The 14,676-nt window shown below is 47.3% G+C and overlaps 1 protein-coding gene and 14 non-coding genes across 15 annotated transcripts; all 15 read left to right on the top strand.

Annotated features, from left to right (window-relative positions):
- Window positions 1-1,965: 1,965 nt before the first annotated feature.
- On the top strand, window positions 1,966-2,038 carry Trnak-cuu (transfer RNA lysine (anticodon CUU)). Its single transcript has one exon. It is a non-coding gene; the product is annotated as a tRNA-Lys (tRNA).
- Window positions 2,039-2,194: 156 nt separating this feature from the next.
- Window positions 2,195-2,267, top strand: Trnak-cuu (transfer RNA lysine (anticodon CUU)). The gene has a single exon. It is a non-coding gene; the product is annotated as a tRNA-Lys (tRNA).
- A 156-nt stretch (window positions 2,268-2,423) lies between these two features.
- On the top strand, window positions 2,424-2,496 carry Trnak-cuu (transfer RNA lysine (anticodon CUU)). Its single transcript has one exon. It is a non-coding gene; the product is annotated as a tRNA-Lys (tRNA).
- A 156-nt stretch (window positions 2,497-2,652) lies between these two features.
- Trnak-cuu (transfer RNA lysine (anticodon CUU)) lies at window positions 2,653-2,725 on the top strand. The gene has a single exon. It is a non-coding gene; the product is annotated as a tRNA-Lys (tRNA).
- A 156-nt stretch (window positions 2,726-2,881) lies between these two features.
- Trnak-cuu (transfer RNA lysine (anticodon CUU)) lies at window positions 2,882-2,954 on the top strand. The gene has a single exon. It is a non-coding gene; the product is annotated as a tRNA-Lys (tRNA).
- A 156-nt stretch (window positions 2,955-3,110) lies between these two features.
- Window positions 3,111-3,183, top strand: Trnak-cuu (transfer RNA lysine (anticodon CUU)). The gene has a single exon. It is a non-coding gene; the product is annotated as a tRNA-Lys (tRNA).
- A 156-nt stretch (window positions 3,184-3,339) lies between these two features.
- On the top strand, window positions 3,340-3,412 carry Trnak-cuu (transfer RNA lysine (anticodon CUU)). The gene has a single exon. It is a non-coding gene; the product is annotated as a tRNA-Lys (tRNA).
- A 5,103-nt stretch (window positions 3,413-8,515) lies between these two features.
- Window positions 8,516-10,031, top strand: LOC119388700 (uncharacterized). Its single transcript, XM_037656139.2, has one exon. The coding sequence runs from the start codon at window positions 8,520-8,522 to the stop codon at window positions 10,029-10,031; it is 1,512 nt and encodes a 503-aa protein (XP_037512067.2). The 5' UTR covers window positions 8,516-8,519.
- Window positions 10,032-10,159: 128 nt separating this feature from the next.
- Trnak-cuu (transfer RNA lysine (anticodon CUU)) lies at window positions 10,160-10,232 on the top strand. Its single transcript has one exon. It is a non-coding gene; the product is annotated as a tRNA-Lys (tRNA).
- Window positions 10,233-10,388: 156 nt separating this feature from the next.
- Window positions 10,389-10,461, top strand: Trnak-cuu (transfer RNA lysine (anticodon CUU)). Its single transcript has one exon. It is a non-coding gene; the product is annotated as a tRNA-Lys (tRNA).
- Window positions 10,462-11,348: 887 nt separating this feature from the next.
- On the top strand, window positions 11,349-11,421 carry Trnak-cuu (transfer RNA lysine (anticodon CUU)). Its single transcript has one exon. It is a non-coding gene; the product is annotated as a tRNA-Lys (tRNA).
- Window positions 11,422-11,577: 156 nt separating this feature from the next.
- On the top strand, window positions 11,578-11,650 carry Trnak-cuu (transfer RNA lysine (anticodon CUU)). Its single transcript has one exon. It is a non-coding gene; the product is annotated as a tRNA-Lys (tRNA).
- Window positions 11,651-11,806: 156 nt separating this feature from the next.
- Trnak-cuu (transfer RNA lysine (anticodon CUU)) lies at window positions 11,807-11,879 on the top strand. The gene has a single exon. It is a non-coding gene; the product is annotated as a tRNA-Lys (tRNA).
- Window positions 11,880-12,033: 154 nt separating this feature from the next.
- Window positions 12,034-12,106, top strand: Trnak-cuu (transfer RNA lysine (anticodon CUU)). Its single transcript has one exon. It is a non-coding gene; the product is annotated as a tRNA-Lys (tRNA).
- Window positions 12,107-12,262: 156 nt separating this feature from the next.
- Window positions 12,263-12,335, top strand: Trnak-cuu (transfer RNA lysine (anticodon CUU)). Its single transcript has one exon. It is a non-coding gene; the product is annotated as a tRNA-Lys (tRNA).
- Window positions 12,336-14,676: the final 2,341 nt, after the last annotated feature.

Below are 14,676 nucleotides of genomic sequence, written 5' to 3' on the forward strand. Positions count from 1 at the left end.
GCGAAGCCTACTTCGTATCGCTTCGTAGTTGTAGCAGGTAACTCTGCGGAAATACAACCGCTGACGAACAGCTTACTTTTGTTAACGCTGGCAGTGTTCTTCGTAGTTCTTCCTCATTCGGCACATTGAAGCGAGTTATCCGTGGCGTCCGGGCTCGAAGGCTTGCACTTGTTTGGGTCCGGAAGCTCGATAGGGAAGAAACGTGGGTGAGCGCGCTCGCTCGCTCGCTCGCTGCGTGCGCTGGCGAGAGTTTCACTTGACTCTCATAACAGCTTCTATTCGTTGTAATAGTGCTTCGCTTTCACTCTGGCGTACAACCGATATGACTTGTTTTCCTCTAGCCGACAGGGCCGAGCAGTGCAGCACATAGCAGGTCATCGGCGCGCAGTTACACTCCCCGTTGGTCCCTTTCATGCCAGGCGTTTCCGCACGACACGCACTACGGTCACTACGGTGCGGTCTAAACAGGGCGTCGGCGACGCTCGGAGCTCTTCACAGGCTGACTCACGTGGTCGTTTGCATGGTGGTCGCACTGTAGATGAGCGAGATCGAGGTTTGCGTTTTGTGAGATACGAAGGAAGTCCTTCAAAAATCCTTGGAACGGCGTCAGATTTCAGCGTTGGTTTGTCGCGTTTCTGCGACACGGAGTCGCCGTTGATGTTAAAATCATACGCAGTGATAATGTCCGAGGCGTCGAAATGGTTCGCACACACACGTGTATATTTCGACTCAAAGTTAATTATCACCGCTTTCTTGCAGCGGTATAGCCCGCTTCCATTTCTCGCGCTGCTGCTTGTCTAACGGTAAACAAAACAACAACACCTTTTTGCTTCCCTTGTAGCCGGAACGGCACCCCGGCACGCAACATCTTTTAGGCATCCTAGTCCTGCAACAGCGTTTCCTCTAACTTGAACATATGATATCCAGCAGCTTGTCTCGCACTGCGCGAGTATTTCAATACGCGGACGGCGCAGACGATCGCCTCTGTGGCGCAGCGGCGGCGCGTTGCGGCATTTTCGAGCAGCGTATGAAGCTCGCCCATAGCGTGACGGTGCAGTTTCGTGACCATAAAGAGAATTGAATGACTCTGGTACCATGCTACAAGTTAGATTATGTTGTTATCTACCCGAATTTGTTGTATCCACTTGTTGCGCTGGGCGTAGCGGCATTCATGGTTATCTCAACGAAGCTGTTTCGGCATTTAACATACTAAAAGTACGTTTTTCTTTGCAGTACCTTGGTGTGGTGACAAAAAGACAATTATATAAAGACCTTATCGATGTAATGCTGCCTGTGCCGATGTATCGTGCGATGTATGAAAAAGGCCAGGGAAAAGACGTTCTTAAAAGGGTTAAAAGAATGGTGGTACGGCCATCAGCAAAGACCTTTTTTTTTCAGCTACACACTGGTACACTTCCCGTAAAACCATGGCTGCAGGAAAGGGGCTTATTTGTTCCGTGGTCTGTTAATTGTCTCCTATGCCGCAAACCAGAGAGTGTCGATCACATTTTTTTGGACTGTTTGGATGCTACGTTTCATTGGGACATCCTACAACGAACTTTAAAAAAAGACTTACCTTTGACACCCCATGGAATCCGTTTCCTACCGGTTCACAGTGACAGTGGCATACCGTATGACATGTTTATGCTGTTAAGTATGCACGCTATTTGGAAATCATGCATGGCATTTCGGCATGTTGACGAGAATGCCCTTTCTGTCAGAGAATACTTCATTGAAAGTATAGCTTACATAAGAGATGCATACAATGCACGAGAAGAACAGCCGGAATGGCTCCCTGTACTGAATGAACTTGTAGCACTAAAGCGCTTTTAAACAATTTAAGCCAAACAAAGTGTGATTGGCGGTTTTAATGCATTGTTAAATACTTCTTGTCAAACTACACCTGGTTTTTTTTTTGTGTGTGTACACGATGTACCTCGTTCTGAATAAAGAAAAAAAAAAAAAGCCCGGCTAGCTCAGTCGGTAGAGCATGAGACTCTTAATCTCAGGGTCGTGGGTTCGAGCCCCACGTTGGGCGACATCTTTTTTTTTTCTCTCTTTCCGAGTGTTTCCACGTTACTCCGCGCATCGTACTCTCCATCTTATTTCTTCCCCGCTATACTCCTTCTCTCTTTGGGTGAACCATTCTGATCTGGAACACGCAAGATGTTTCACACTTAGACAGATTCTATGTGCCCGGCTAGCTCAGTCGGTAGAGCATGAGTCTCTTAATCTCAGGGTCGTGGGTTCGAGCCCCACGTTGGGCGACATCTTTTTTTTTTCTCTCTTTCCGAGTGTTTCCACGTTACTCCGCGCATCGTACTCTCCATCTTATTTCTTCCCCGCTATACTCCTTCTCTCTTTGGGTGAACCATTCTGATCTGGAACACGGAAGGTGTTTCACACTTAGACAGACTCTATATGCCCGGCTAGCTCAGTCGGTAGAGCATGAGACTCTTAATCTCAGGGTCGTGGGTTCGAGCCCCACGTTGGGCGACATCTTTTTTTTTTCTCTCTTTCCGAGTGTTTCCACGTTACTCCGCGCATCGTACTCTCCATCTTATTTCTTCCCCGCTATACTCCTTCTCTCTTTGGGTGAACCATTCTGATCTGGAACACGGAAGGTGTTTCACACTTAGACAGATTCTATGTGCCCGGCTAGCTCAGTCGGTAGAGCATGAGACTCTTAATCTCAGGGTCGTGGGTTCGAGCCCCACGTTGGGCGACATCTTTTTTTTTTCTCTCTTTCCGAGTGTTTCCACGTTACTCCGCGCATCGTACTCTCCATCTTATTTCTTCCCCGCTATACTCCTTCTCTCTTTGGGTGAACCATTCTGATCTGGAACACGGAAGGTGTTTCACACTTAGACAGATTCTATGTGCCCGGCTAGCTCAGTCGGTAGAGCATGAGACTCTTAATCTCAGGGTCGTGGGTTCGAGCCCCACGTTGGGCGACATCTTTTTTTTTTCTCTCTTTCCGAGTGTTTCCACGTTACTCCGCGCATCGTACTCTCCATCTTATTTCTTCCCCGCTATACTCCTTCTCTCTTTGGGTGAACCATTCTGATCTGGAACACGGAAGGTGTTTCACACTTAGACAGACTCTATGTGCCCGGCTAGCTCAGTCGGTAGAGCATGAGACTCTTAATCTCAGGGTCGTGGGTTCGAGCCCCACGTTGGGCGACATCTTTTTTTTTTCTCTCTTTCCGAGTGTTTCCACGTTACTCCGCGCATCGTACTCTCCATCTTATTTCTTCCCCGCTATACTCCTTCTCTCTTTGGGTGAACCATTCTGATCTGGAACACGGAAGGTGTTTCACACTTAGACAGATTCTATGTGCCCGGCTAGCTCAGTCGGTAGAGCATGAGACTCTTAATCTCAGGGTCGTGGGTTCGAGCCCCACGTTGGGCGACATCTTTTTTTTTTTCTCTCTTTCCGAGTGTTTCCACGTTACTCCGCGCATCGTACTCTCCATCTTATTTCTTCCCCGCTATACTCCTTCTCTCTTTGGGTGAACCATTCTGATCTGGAACACGGAAGGTGTTTCACACTTAGACAGACTCTATGTGCCCGGCTAGCTCGGATTTCACTTCCGGCCACTGCTGTGTACGGACGTGTGCATCATGCGCTCCGTAGGGGCGGATACAGCGGCCCAGATGGGTCGCGGAAACAGGATTGTCGCCGAAGATGAACAGGGTTACGAAGTCGTTTTGCCGCAGTTGCCTACAGGTGCGTGTGTTATGAATACTGTTTTTCTACACGGAGATATCAAGGCAAGGCCGTATCGTGTTGAAGACGTCCGTGACACTTTGGTTAGTCTGGGTATGTTGCCTGAGGTACTCCAGGGCTGGGCAGTATCGCGATACAAGAGTATCGCGATAGTATTTCAGAGATACTTTTGAGTATCTGTATTTCTGTATCGAGATACATTTGAAAAATGTATTTGTATCTCAGTAGTGAAATACATTTACGATGTATCGCCTGTATCGCGATACTATGCAGGACACGGGTATTTCGTTACATTGTTTTTTTGCGTCGGAAATGAGTTGAGGCGTGTTTCCAATGGGGGAATGACGTGTTTTTTTGTGCCAAGACAAGCTAAGGTGCGCCGCCGGTCGCCGACAGATAGGGCGGCGATGGTTTCCCCTCAAGCACAGAATGGTCCATGTGGCAAAGCGCGCGACAACGCAGACGGCAGAATCGCGGGGGCAGTGTTGTCGGCCTCTGCGGACGAAAGTCGCTGTCTCTCAAGGTCAGTGCAGCACGCCTAATTTTTTTCGGGTGGCAAGCCATTACTTCGCAACCCCCCGCGCGGATACCGCCCTGGAACAAGCTTTGCAATGCTTCGCGGGCGTTCAGTTCTTAAAGCGGTGACACTTTCAAAAGCAATTCCCGTCGTCGCGGCGGAAGTGACTAGAAGATGGCTATCTTTGACGCGCTTTCAGCCACCTCTCCAATGTCAGGGTGCATTCCTAATTGATGACAAGCGTGAAACGGTCTTTTGTGGTAGCAGGCTCCCCCACCGCCGGAGCCGATTTCGCCTGTTGCGGCTTTCTAAAATGGGTGCTGGTAGCGTCGGTGGCGGTGACAGCTTCATCGAAGCCGACAGGGTCAGACGGCTGAGGATTCCGAAGATGGGGACCGACTTCGGATTCTGAACAGCCAGAACAACCTAAGTGAGAGCGGGAGTGTTTCGGTATCTAGATGACCCGAGAAGAGATATCGCCACGCTGCAGGGCAATCCGGCTATGAAGGCGGTATTTATTCACTATAACACGAATGTGTGCTCGCCTTCAGCGGCAGACACACTTTTTTTTTCGTGAGCCTTGTGCTGAGGCTGAACCGACGCTTTTAGAAGACAGCCTGTTTGAGACACAGCAACCTTCTTAGCAAAGCAGATCTTCAAAATAAATGTGTGCTTTTTCTCAATTCACTGAGGTTCATTAGTGCACTAGAAGAGATTCATTAGTGATTCGAGTGATTTGCTTAAAGTGTGCTATGTCTAGTATAGCTTAGTTTGTTCGCCAAGTATGTCGATTTCGGTGTCCAATCTCTGTTACTGTTGCTGTGAAATAGTGTATTTTTATTGCAATTTATACTTGTAATTATGTCATTATTGCTAATTATGTATTTTGTCCGCCCCCCTCCCCTGCAATGTCTTAACGGCGCTGAGGGTACCGTAATAAATAAATAACTGAACTGAACGTTTCGATGCGCTGTAACTTTAATTACAACATCATGCTGCACTAATAAGTGTCTGTGTGTAGTATGAGCATCCTTGAAATAAAAAAAGTATGCCAGTATCTGTATCGCTGTAACTGTATTCCGGAATACTTTTTTTGTCTTATTGCAAAAGTATCTCCGAAATATCCCGCTACGTTAAAGGCAAATGTATCTCAGTATCTGTATTTTAGGCTTCCAGTTCATGTATTTCGATATCTGTATTCCGGAATACTTTTCTGAGTATCTCTGCCCAGCCCTGAGGTACTCGCCTTAGGCGCTTTCCAGATGAACCACGTCTGGGCCGTGACTTTCAGTACGGCGCAAGCCACGAAAAAGATGCTAGCACTTGGTGACGTAAAGATAAAGGAAAGGCGCTGCCTCGTTATCGACCCGAACAAGCAGGATGTCCGGCTAAAGCTTTATTGGCTTCTGCATAATGTACCGGATGAAGATGTGCGCACCGCACTCGCAAACTATGGAAGAGTGACAGAAGTATCAAAGGAACGTTGGCGCGTCCAAGGTATCGCCGATAAAGGAACCTCGACCAGGACTATCACCCTGCAATTAAAAGCGGGCTTGACAGTCGAAGACCTACCACACCAGCTCCGAGTGGGCGGCATAACAACGCTTTTGGTTGTGCCAGGACGAGCACCGCTTTGCTTACGATGTCGACGAACGGGACATATACGCCGGGACTGTCGCATACCCCGGTGTGGTCGGTGCAGACGCTATGGTCACGAAGACAGCGAGTGTGCCCAAACATACGCCAGTGTGGCCGGGCCTGTGGCTGGCGACCATCTCACGGAGCACATAATGGACCAAGCTGATGCAGAAGAAGCAGCGGAAAGCAGAAATCGGGGTCCCGTATTCACGCCCCTTTCTAAGGGCCCGAAGGACGAAGGAAGCGAAGCGGCTCAGGCTGAACAAACGGGTCAACAGACCAACAGCGTGAGCTCTATACCGCGGGACCAAAGCGACAACGAAAATGAGCAAGGTATTGCGTCGTCGACTGGACAACCTGAAGATATGGACGTCACAAGAGCGGGGACAAGCGCAAAGCGAGCGCTTGAAGATGTCAGCAACGAGGACGCAGAACCAGAGAGGACAACAGGAGGTGAGCCGGCAACGAAAGCGGCAACGCTCAGGCGACCCAGCTTGAGGTTCAAGCCGAACATCGCTGCGGGCACACGTCCGCCGCCGAAGCCACCCTCGTAGCCACGGGGGAAGACAGTCAACGAGGGACTTAAATCCATAGGCGCTCAAGGACATAGCGAATATGGCTTCATCATTATGTGACGCGTGTGGGAAGTACCCGCCTTGTACGTGCCTATCCACAACTTCAACGGGGGAAGCCAGGGATGTGTCAATCGGCGAGGTAAGAACCATGCGGTCCGTATCTTGCCCGCGGCCTTCACAGCCCATAACTACGTTGCGTATCGCAACTTTAAATGTGCGCGGACTTCGATCTAAACGAAAGCAATATCAGGTTAGTCGTCTTTTCCTAGAGGACGACCTCGATATCATAGCGGTACAGGAAACGAAGGTCGAAAGTCAAGAACAAACGGACCGCATGGTCGAACCTTTTCGGTCCCGCTATAATGTTTGCATATGTCATTCTGTTGGCACCTCTGGAGGGTGTGCTCTCTTTCTGCGGAACTCTTTAGGATTTGTTGAAGAGTATGTTCATGCTAGCGATGACGGCCGTCTCGTTTTGTGCGATTTTCACGGTTTTGGTAAAAAATGGCGCATCATTTGCGTATATGCACCGAATAGTATAACTGAGCGGTTATCCTTTTTTGCAAGTGTCGAACGGTATTTAAAATCTGAAAGAAACGTGATAATTATGGGGGATTTTAATTGCGTGTGCTTCAGAGAAGATAGAAGCAAAAGACTATCCGTTCGTGATCAAAGTGCTTTGTTGCTGTCAGAGCTTATGCAAGAGGGGGGTTTTGAAGATGTAGGAAACGTATTGCAAATTGGAAGTGGCGCTAGGTTTACGCATTTCCAGCGCGATTGCCATTCCCGTTTAGATAGAGCATACGTATCAGATGTACTCGTGCCGCTATGCAACAGTTACGAGCACAAACCAGTAGCTTTCAGTGATCACAGTGCCGTAATGTTTTCTCTGGGAGTGAAGAAGAAAAGATCAACCTTTTCTTGGAAACTGTGGAAACTGAACAATAAATTACTTAGTGATGAAATCTTTGTGGATAAGGTAAAAGTACTTATTGAAAAAGTGCGCTCGTCTGAGTCGGGGCGAATGGTCGCTGCATGGGAACAGTTCAAGGAAGAAGTTAAAATTGCTGCAATTGAAAGGTCTTCCATGTTACGCTACAATGAAAAAAGAAAGCAAAAAGAACTACAAGGTCAGCTAGAATTCTTGTTGTCAGTCGAAAGCACGCGACCAGGCACTTTAACTAAAGAGATTAGAGAGGTCAAGAACCAGCTGGAGATAATGGACACTGAAAAATACAGAGGAGCAGTCATACGCGCACGCGCAGAACACCTTTGGCTGGGGGAAACACCGACGAAACGCTCGCTGAGCGAAGAAAAGCGCTACGCCTCGCGTAAAGAAATAAAACAGATTAAATACGGAGGAGTGACTACCACGGACAAACAGATGATAGAAAGCGCGTTTTTGGATTATTATAAAGGACTTCTTGGGTGCAGCGGTAACAGAGAAGCAGCCTTGGACAGCGAGTTTTTGTCAATAATGCCGACACTAGATAAGGAAACCACCGCACGCCTTGAAGAGCCAATATCGGTTGGGGAAATTGAAAGGGCCATTAATGAATTAAGTGAAGGGAAAACGCCCGGCCCGGATGGACTAGGCACAGCTTTTTACAAAGCATTCAAAGATGAGCTGTCGGAACTCCTGTTACGCCTCGTAGCGGAGGCTTACGAGGTAAAGGAAATGCCGCCGTCCTTTCGAAGGTCACATATTGTACTCATACCCAAAAGTGAAGATCCAGTGAAGCTCTTGTCAGTGAGTGCTTATCGTCCCATAAGCCTCACTAACACTGATTATAAGGTTTTTATGAAGGTACTCGCCAAGAGACTGCAAAGCGTAATACGGTTAATCGTAGGACCGCACCAAACATGCGGAATTAAGGGCCGAACAATAGGAACCAATATCCACACTGCGAGGAGCATACTTGAGTGTTGCGATGCATGGGACAGCCAAGTAGCAATGTTGCAACTGGACTTGGAAAAGGCTTTTGACCGTGTTATGCATGATGTACTTTTTTCAATATTGAAACATGTAAATGTAGATGTTATTTTAGAAGGGGTGAAGATGTCGTATAGGAATTGTTTTGCTAGCATCGTAATTAACAAGGAAGTCACTGCAAACTTTCAAATTGCAAGGAGTGCCCGTCAGGGTTGCCCGATTTCCCCCTTGTTATTTGCTATCTACTTGGAGCCCTTTTGTTTGAGCATAATCAATAGCGACAAGATACATGGTTTTAGGTTAATGACGGCTGAGGTCAAAGTACTGTCCTACGCAGATGACATCGCTGTTTTTTGTAAAGACAGAGGGAGTATTAGTGAAGCAGTCAGTGTAGCAGACAAGTACTGCAAGTGGTCAGGCAGTGCCTTAAACTGGGATAAGAGTGCAGCTTTTTGGCATGGTACCTGGGACGAAAAGCCTGAATTTTTCGAAAAGGTTAAGTGGAGCTCCGTGCCGACGAAGTACCTCGGTGTGCCACTGCAGAAATATAATGATCCCAGTGAATACTGGAACGACGAGACAGAAAAATTAAGGGAGAAAGCGAACAAGTGGGGAGGAAAAAACCTATCAATATTCGCGAGGTCAACAGTTTGCAACTTATTCTTAGCAGCCAAAATTTGGTATGTACTTCAGGTGCTGTGCATGAACCGCTCAAATGTACAGAAGATACACAGAATTTTTGCCACTTTTGTTTGGGCCTCCACGTGGGAACGCACGAGCCGTACAAATCTTTTCCGGTCAGTGAAAGCCGGTGGGTTGGGATTAGCCCACTTATTTCTAAGGCAGATTGTTTCCAGGTTTATGTTTCTGCGAGAGCAGAGCCATCCTTTCTTACGTACTATGCTACAAGTTAGATTATGCTGTTATCTACCCGAATTTGTTGTATCCACTTGTTGTGCTGGGCGTAGCGGCATTCATGGTTATCTCAACGAAGCTGTTTCGGCTTTTAACATACTAAAAGTACGTTTTTCTTTACAGTACCTTGGTGTGGTGACAAAAAGACAATTATATAAAGACCTTATTGATGTAATGCTGCCTGTGCCGATGTATCGTGCGATGTATGAAAAAGGCCAGGGAAAAGACGTTCTTAAAAGGGTTAAAATAATGGTGATACGGCCATCAGCAAAGACCTTTTTCTTTCAGCTACACACTGGTACACTTCCCGTAAAACCATGGCTGCAGGAAAGGGGCTTATTTGTTCCCTGGTCTGTTAATTGTCTCCTATGCCGCAAACCAGAGAGTGTCGATCACATTTTTTTGGACTGTTTGGATGCTACGTTTCATTGGGACATCCTACAACGAACTTTAAAAAAAGACTTACCTTTGACACCCCATGGAATCCGTTTCCTACCGGTTCACAGTGACAGTGGCATACCGTACGACATGTTTATGCTGTTAAGTATGCACGCTATTTGGAAATCATGCATGGCATTTCGGCATGTTGACGCGAATGCCCGTTCTGTCAGAGAATACTTCATTGAAAGTATAGCTTACATAAGAGATGCATACAATGCACGAGAAGAACAGCCGGAATGGCTCCCTGTACTGAATGAACTTGTAGCACTAAAACGCTTTTAAACAATTTATGCCAAACAAAGTGTGATTGGCGGTTTTAATGCCTTGTTAAATACTTCTTGTCAAACTACACCTGTTTTTTTTGTGTGTGTACACGATGTACCTCGTTCTGAATAAAGAAAAAAAAAAAAGCCCGGCTAGCTCAGTCGGTAGAGCATGAGACTCTTAATCTCAGGGTCGTGGGTTCGAGCCCCACGTTGGGCGACATCTTTTTTTTTTCTCTCTTTCCGAGTGTTTCCACGTTACTCCGCGCATCGTACTCTCCATCTTATTTCTTCCCCGCTATACTCCTTCTCTCTTTGGGTGAACCATTCTGATCTGGAACACGGAAGGTGTTTCACACTTAGACAGATTCTATGTGCCCGGCTAGCTCAGTCGGTAGAGCATGAGACTCTTAATCTCAGGGTCGTGGGTTCGAGCCCCACGTTGGGCGACATCTTTTTTTTTTTCTCTCTTTCCGAGTGTTTCCACGTTACTCCGCGCATCGTACTCTCCATCTTATTTCTTCCCCGCTATACTCCTTCTCTCTTTGGGTGAACCATTCTGATCTGGAACACGGAAGGTGTTTCACACTTAGACAGATTCTATGTGCCCGGCTAGCTCAGTCTCAAACACGATTTTCACTCGAGTATTTGAGTCTTGTATCAAGAAAAAAGCTGTACAAAGACCTGATCACTGTAATGATGGCCACACCATTATATAGATCACTAAATCATAAAGGCCCCGGGCAAGACGTGCTAAAAAGAGTTAAAAAAATGACCGTTAAAGGATCTATAAAATCGTTTTTCTTTAAAGTACACACGAACACATTGCCTGTGAAAACATGGCTTAAAGACAAAGGCATATTTATACCGTGGACGACAAACTGCACCCTGTGTAACAAACCGGAGACGATCGAACACACATTCATTGACTGCTGGGATCCAATATTTTTTTGGGATGTGTTACAAAGAACCCTGAAGAAAGAGCTACCGATAACACCACATGGAATACGTTATCTTTCAGTGCAGAATGAGCGTGGTGTTCCATACGACATGATAATGTTATTGGGGCTTTACAGCCTCTGGATCACACGCATGGCCGTGAGGCATATGGATTCTAAAGCCAAATCGACACGGGAAAACTTTATTGAATGTGCAATGTATGTGCGCGACACATTTCGAACATTGGATGAACCTCCAGATTGTATGGAGGTATTTGATGAATTGGTGAAAATGAAATGTTTTTAATCCATCACAATGGTCGAGTAGACCAATGTGGTTTTTATACCAATGTATTGCTTTATTTCTGAATAAAAAGGTTATTTAAAAAAAAAAAAAAACCCGGCTAGCTCAGTCGGTAGAGCATGAGACTCTTAATCTCAGGGTCGTGGGTTCGAGCCCCACGTTGGGCGACATCTTTTTTTTTTCTCTCTTTCCGAGTGTTTCCACGTTACTCCGCGCATCGTACTCTCCATCTTATTTCTTCCCCGCTATACTCCTTCTCTCTTTGGGTGAACCATTCTGATCTGGAACACGGAAGGTGTTTCACACTTAGACAGATTCTATGTGCCCGGCTAGCTCAGTCGGTAGAGCATGAGACTCTTAATCTCAGGGTCGTGGGTTCGAGCCCCACGTTGGGCGACATCTTTTTTTTTTCTCTCTTTCCGAGTGTTTCCACGTTACTCCGCGCATCGTACTCTCCATCTTATTTCTTCCCCGCTATACTCCTTCTCTCTTTGGGTGAACCATTCTGATCTGGAACACGCAAGATGTTTCACACTTAGACAGATTCTATGTGCCCGGCTAGCTCAGTCGGTAGAGCATGAGTCTCTTAATCTCAGGGTCGTGGGTTCGAGCCCCACGTTGGGCGACATCTTTTTTTTTTCTCTTTCCGAGTGTTTCCATGTTACTCCGCGCATCGTACTCTCCAACTTATTTCTTTCCCGCTATACTCCTTCTCTCTTTGGGTGAACCATTCTGATCTGGAACACGCAAGATGTTTCACACTTAGACAGAGTCTATGTGCCCGGCTAGCTCAGTCGGTAGAGCATGAGACTCTTAATCTCAGGGTCGTGGGTTCGAGCCCCACGTTGGGCGACATCTTTTTTTTTTCTCTCTTTCCGAGTGTTTCCACGTTACTCCGCGCATCGTACTCTCCATCTTATTTCTTCCCCGCTATACTCCTTCTCTCTTTGGGTGAACCATTCTGATCTGGAACACGCAAGATGTTTCACACTTAGACAGATTCTATGTGCCCGGCTAGCTCAGTCGGTAGAGCATGAGACTCTTAATCTCAGGGTCGTGGGTTCGAGCCCCACGTTGGGCGACATCTTTTTTTTTTTCTCTTTCCGAGTGTTTCCATGTTACTCCGCGCATCGTACTCTCCAACTTATTTCTTTCCCGCTATACTCCTTCTCTCTTTGGGTGAACCATTATGATCTGGAACACGCAAGGTGTTTCACACTTGGACAGAGTCTATGTGCCCGGCTAGCTCAGTCGGAGGAATTCCACTTCCGGCCGCTGAAGCGAACGGACGTGCGATGGCTGGCTCCAGCGGAGCGGTGACAGCGGCCCATTTAAGCCGCGGAAACAGGTCTTTTGAAGATAAGGACTATGAAGTTGTATTGCCAAACCTTCCTACAGGGCGTATTGTTTTAAATACGGTGTTTTTGCATGCTGACGTACGAGCCCGGCCGTATCGAGTGGAAGATTTCCGTGACACTCTGGCAAGCCTGCGATTGCTCCCCGAGGTGGCTGCGTTGGGGGCGTATAGGATGAGCCATGTGTGGGCGGTGACTTTCAAGAACATGGACGCAGTCAAGACGATCCTGGCGCACGGAGACATCAAGGTTAAAAACTGCCGTTGTCTCGTCATAGATCCGGCAAACCAAGATGTGCGTATGAAGGTGCACTGGCTGCTGCACAACGTTCTTGATGAAGATGTGCGACGTGCGTTCGAGCCGTACGGTCAAGTGACTGACATTAGCAGGGAGCGGTGGCGTGTAAACGGCATCACCGAAAAAGGCTCCACGACCCGCATTGTGACACTTCGGTTGAAGGTGGGCGTTAAAATTGATGACCTGCCTCATCAAGTGAACGTAAGCGGTGAGCAGGCTTTGGTGGTTGTAGCAGGCAGAGCGCCAGTTTGCCTACGTTGCCGAGCAAAGGGGCACATACGGCGCGATTGCCGTGTACCACGATGTGGTATCTGCCGAAGGTTTGGCCATGAGGATAATGACTGCACGCTGTCTTATGCCAGCGTTCTAGGTCCAGCTACTGGCAACGACCAAACTGAGCTGTTCATGGATGAGCATGAAGCGGAAGAAGCAGCAAGTACGACCGGGACAAAAGAACAGGTTACGCCCCAACTGGCGAAATCAAGTAAGCCCTGCGGGATAGCGGACGGAAAGGTCGTGGAGAAGCCGTCTGAGCCAGAGCCACTGAAGCCAGAAGCATCAGTCAACGCGGAGCAGCACCTGCCTACTATAAATGATCCCAGTGACGCCGAGACACTGAAAGACGACATGGAGGTCAGCGAAAACACAGGCAGTGGACTAGCTGGAAAGCGGCCGAGAGAAAATGGGGGCGAAGGCGAGAGTTCCTCCGGGGATTGTGGTGGTGGAGAACCACCAACTAAAACCTCAGGAATTCGGCGTCCGACTTTGAGGCCACGGCCGAACTTCCAAGCCAACTCACGGGCGGAGGCCAAGCAGCTTCCGCAGCATACGCCACCTGGGACTTGAGACTCTTGTGCTTTTTCCGGACAGAAAGTAACCCGTAAGTGAGCATTGTTTGCCCAGCAATATGCCTGTAAAATGTTATGGACGTGGTGTAAAGAATTTTGCAACCGCTTTTTTTTTGACAAGCGTTCACCTGAAGTAGACACTGGTTTTCGCACGCTCAGAAAGATAAAAGCATGGCTTACAAAATAGAAGCAGCCTTACGTGTCGCTACATTTAACGTTAGAGGCTTACGTTCTAGGAGGCGGCAGTATCAGTTACGTCGTCTGTTGCTTGAAAATGACGTTGATATTGCCGCCGTGCAGGAAACAAAAATTGAATCTGAAGAGCAGATGGATACTATATTTTCGACTTTCCGCTCTAGCTACAATATATGTGTAAGTCATTCTTTAGGTACGTCAGGTGGATGTCTTCTTTTTATGAAGAACACAATTGGTCTTGTTGAAGAATGCGTACAAACTGATAATGAAGGACGATTAATAGCATGTGATTTTCTTTTTTCGGGTGTGAGTTGGCGCGTTGTTTGCGTATATGCGCCAAATAGACAGCATGATAGGAAAATGTTCTTTGAAAACCTTGAAGTGTATCTATCGAGTGATAAGACAACAATAATTCTAGGCGATTTCAATTGTGTCTGTAATGCCGAAGACAGGGCATGTAAAACGCCTATACGTGACTCTAGTGCCTTGTTTTTGGATTCGATGGTTCGTGAGCGAGATTTGGAAGACGTGGGATATGTGCTATCGCAGGCTACCCTCTACACACATTACCAGTTCAATAGTCAGGCCAGGCTCGACAGAGCCTATGTGGCTACGTCATTGCTTCCCCTGTGCCAAGACTACGCTGTGAAGAATGTCTCATTTAGTGACCACAGTCTAGTCATGTTTACCATTAATAAAAAAGAAAAGCCCAAATTTAATTGGGACC

The sequence above is a fragment of the Rhipicephalus sanguineus genome, chromosome 4, assembly GCF_013339695.2.
Source record: "Rhipicephalus sanguineus isolate Rsan-2018 chromosome 4, BIME_Rsan_1.4, whole genome shotgun sequence".
NCBI lineage: Eukaryota > Metazoa > Arthropoda > Arachnida > Ixodida > Ixodidae > Rhipicephalus > Rhipicephalus sanguineus.

What these genes read in the sequence shown, in the direction of transcription:
- LOC119388700 (XM_037656139.2), top strand. Translation starts at nt 8,520, where the DNA reads ATGTCGTATAGGAATTGTTTTGCTAGCATCGTAATTAACAAGGAAGTC.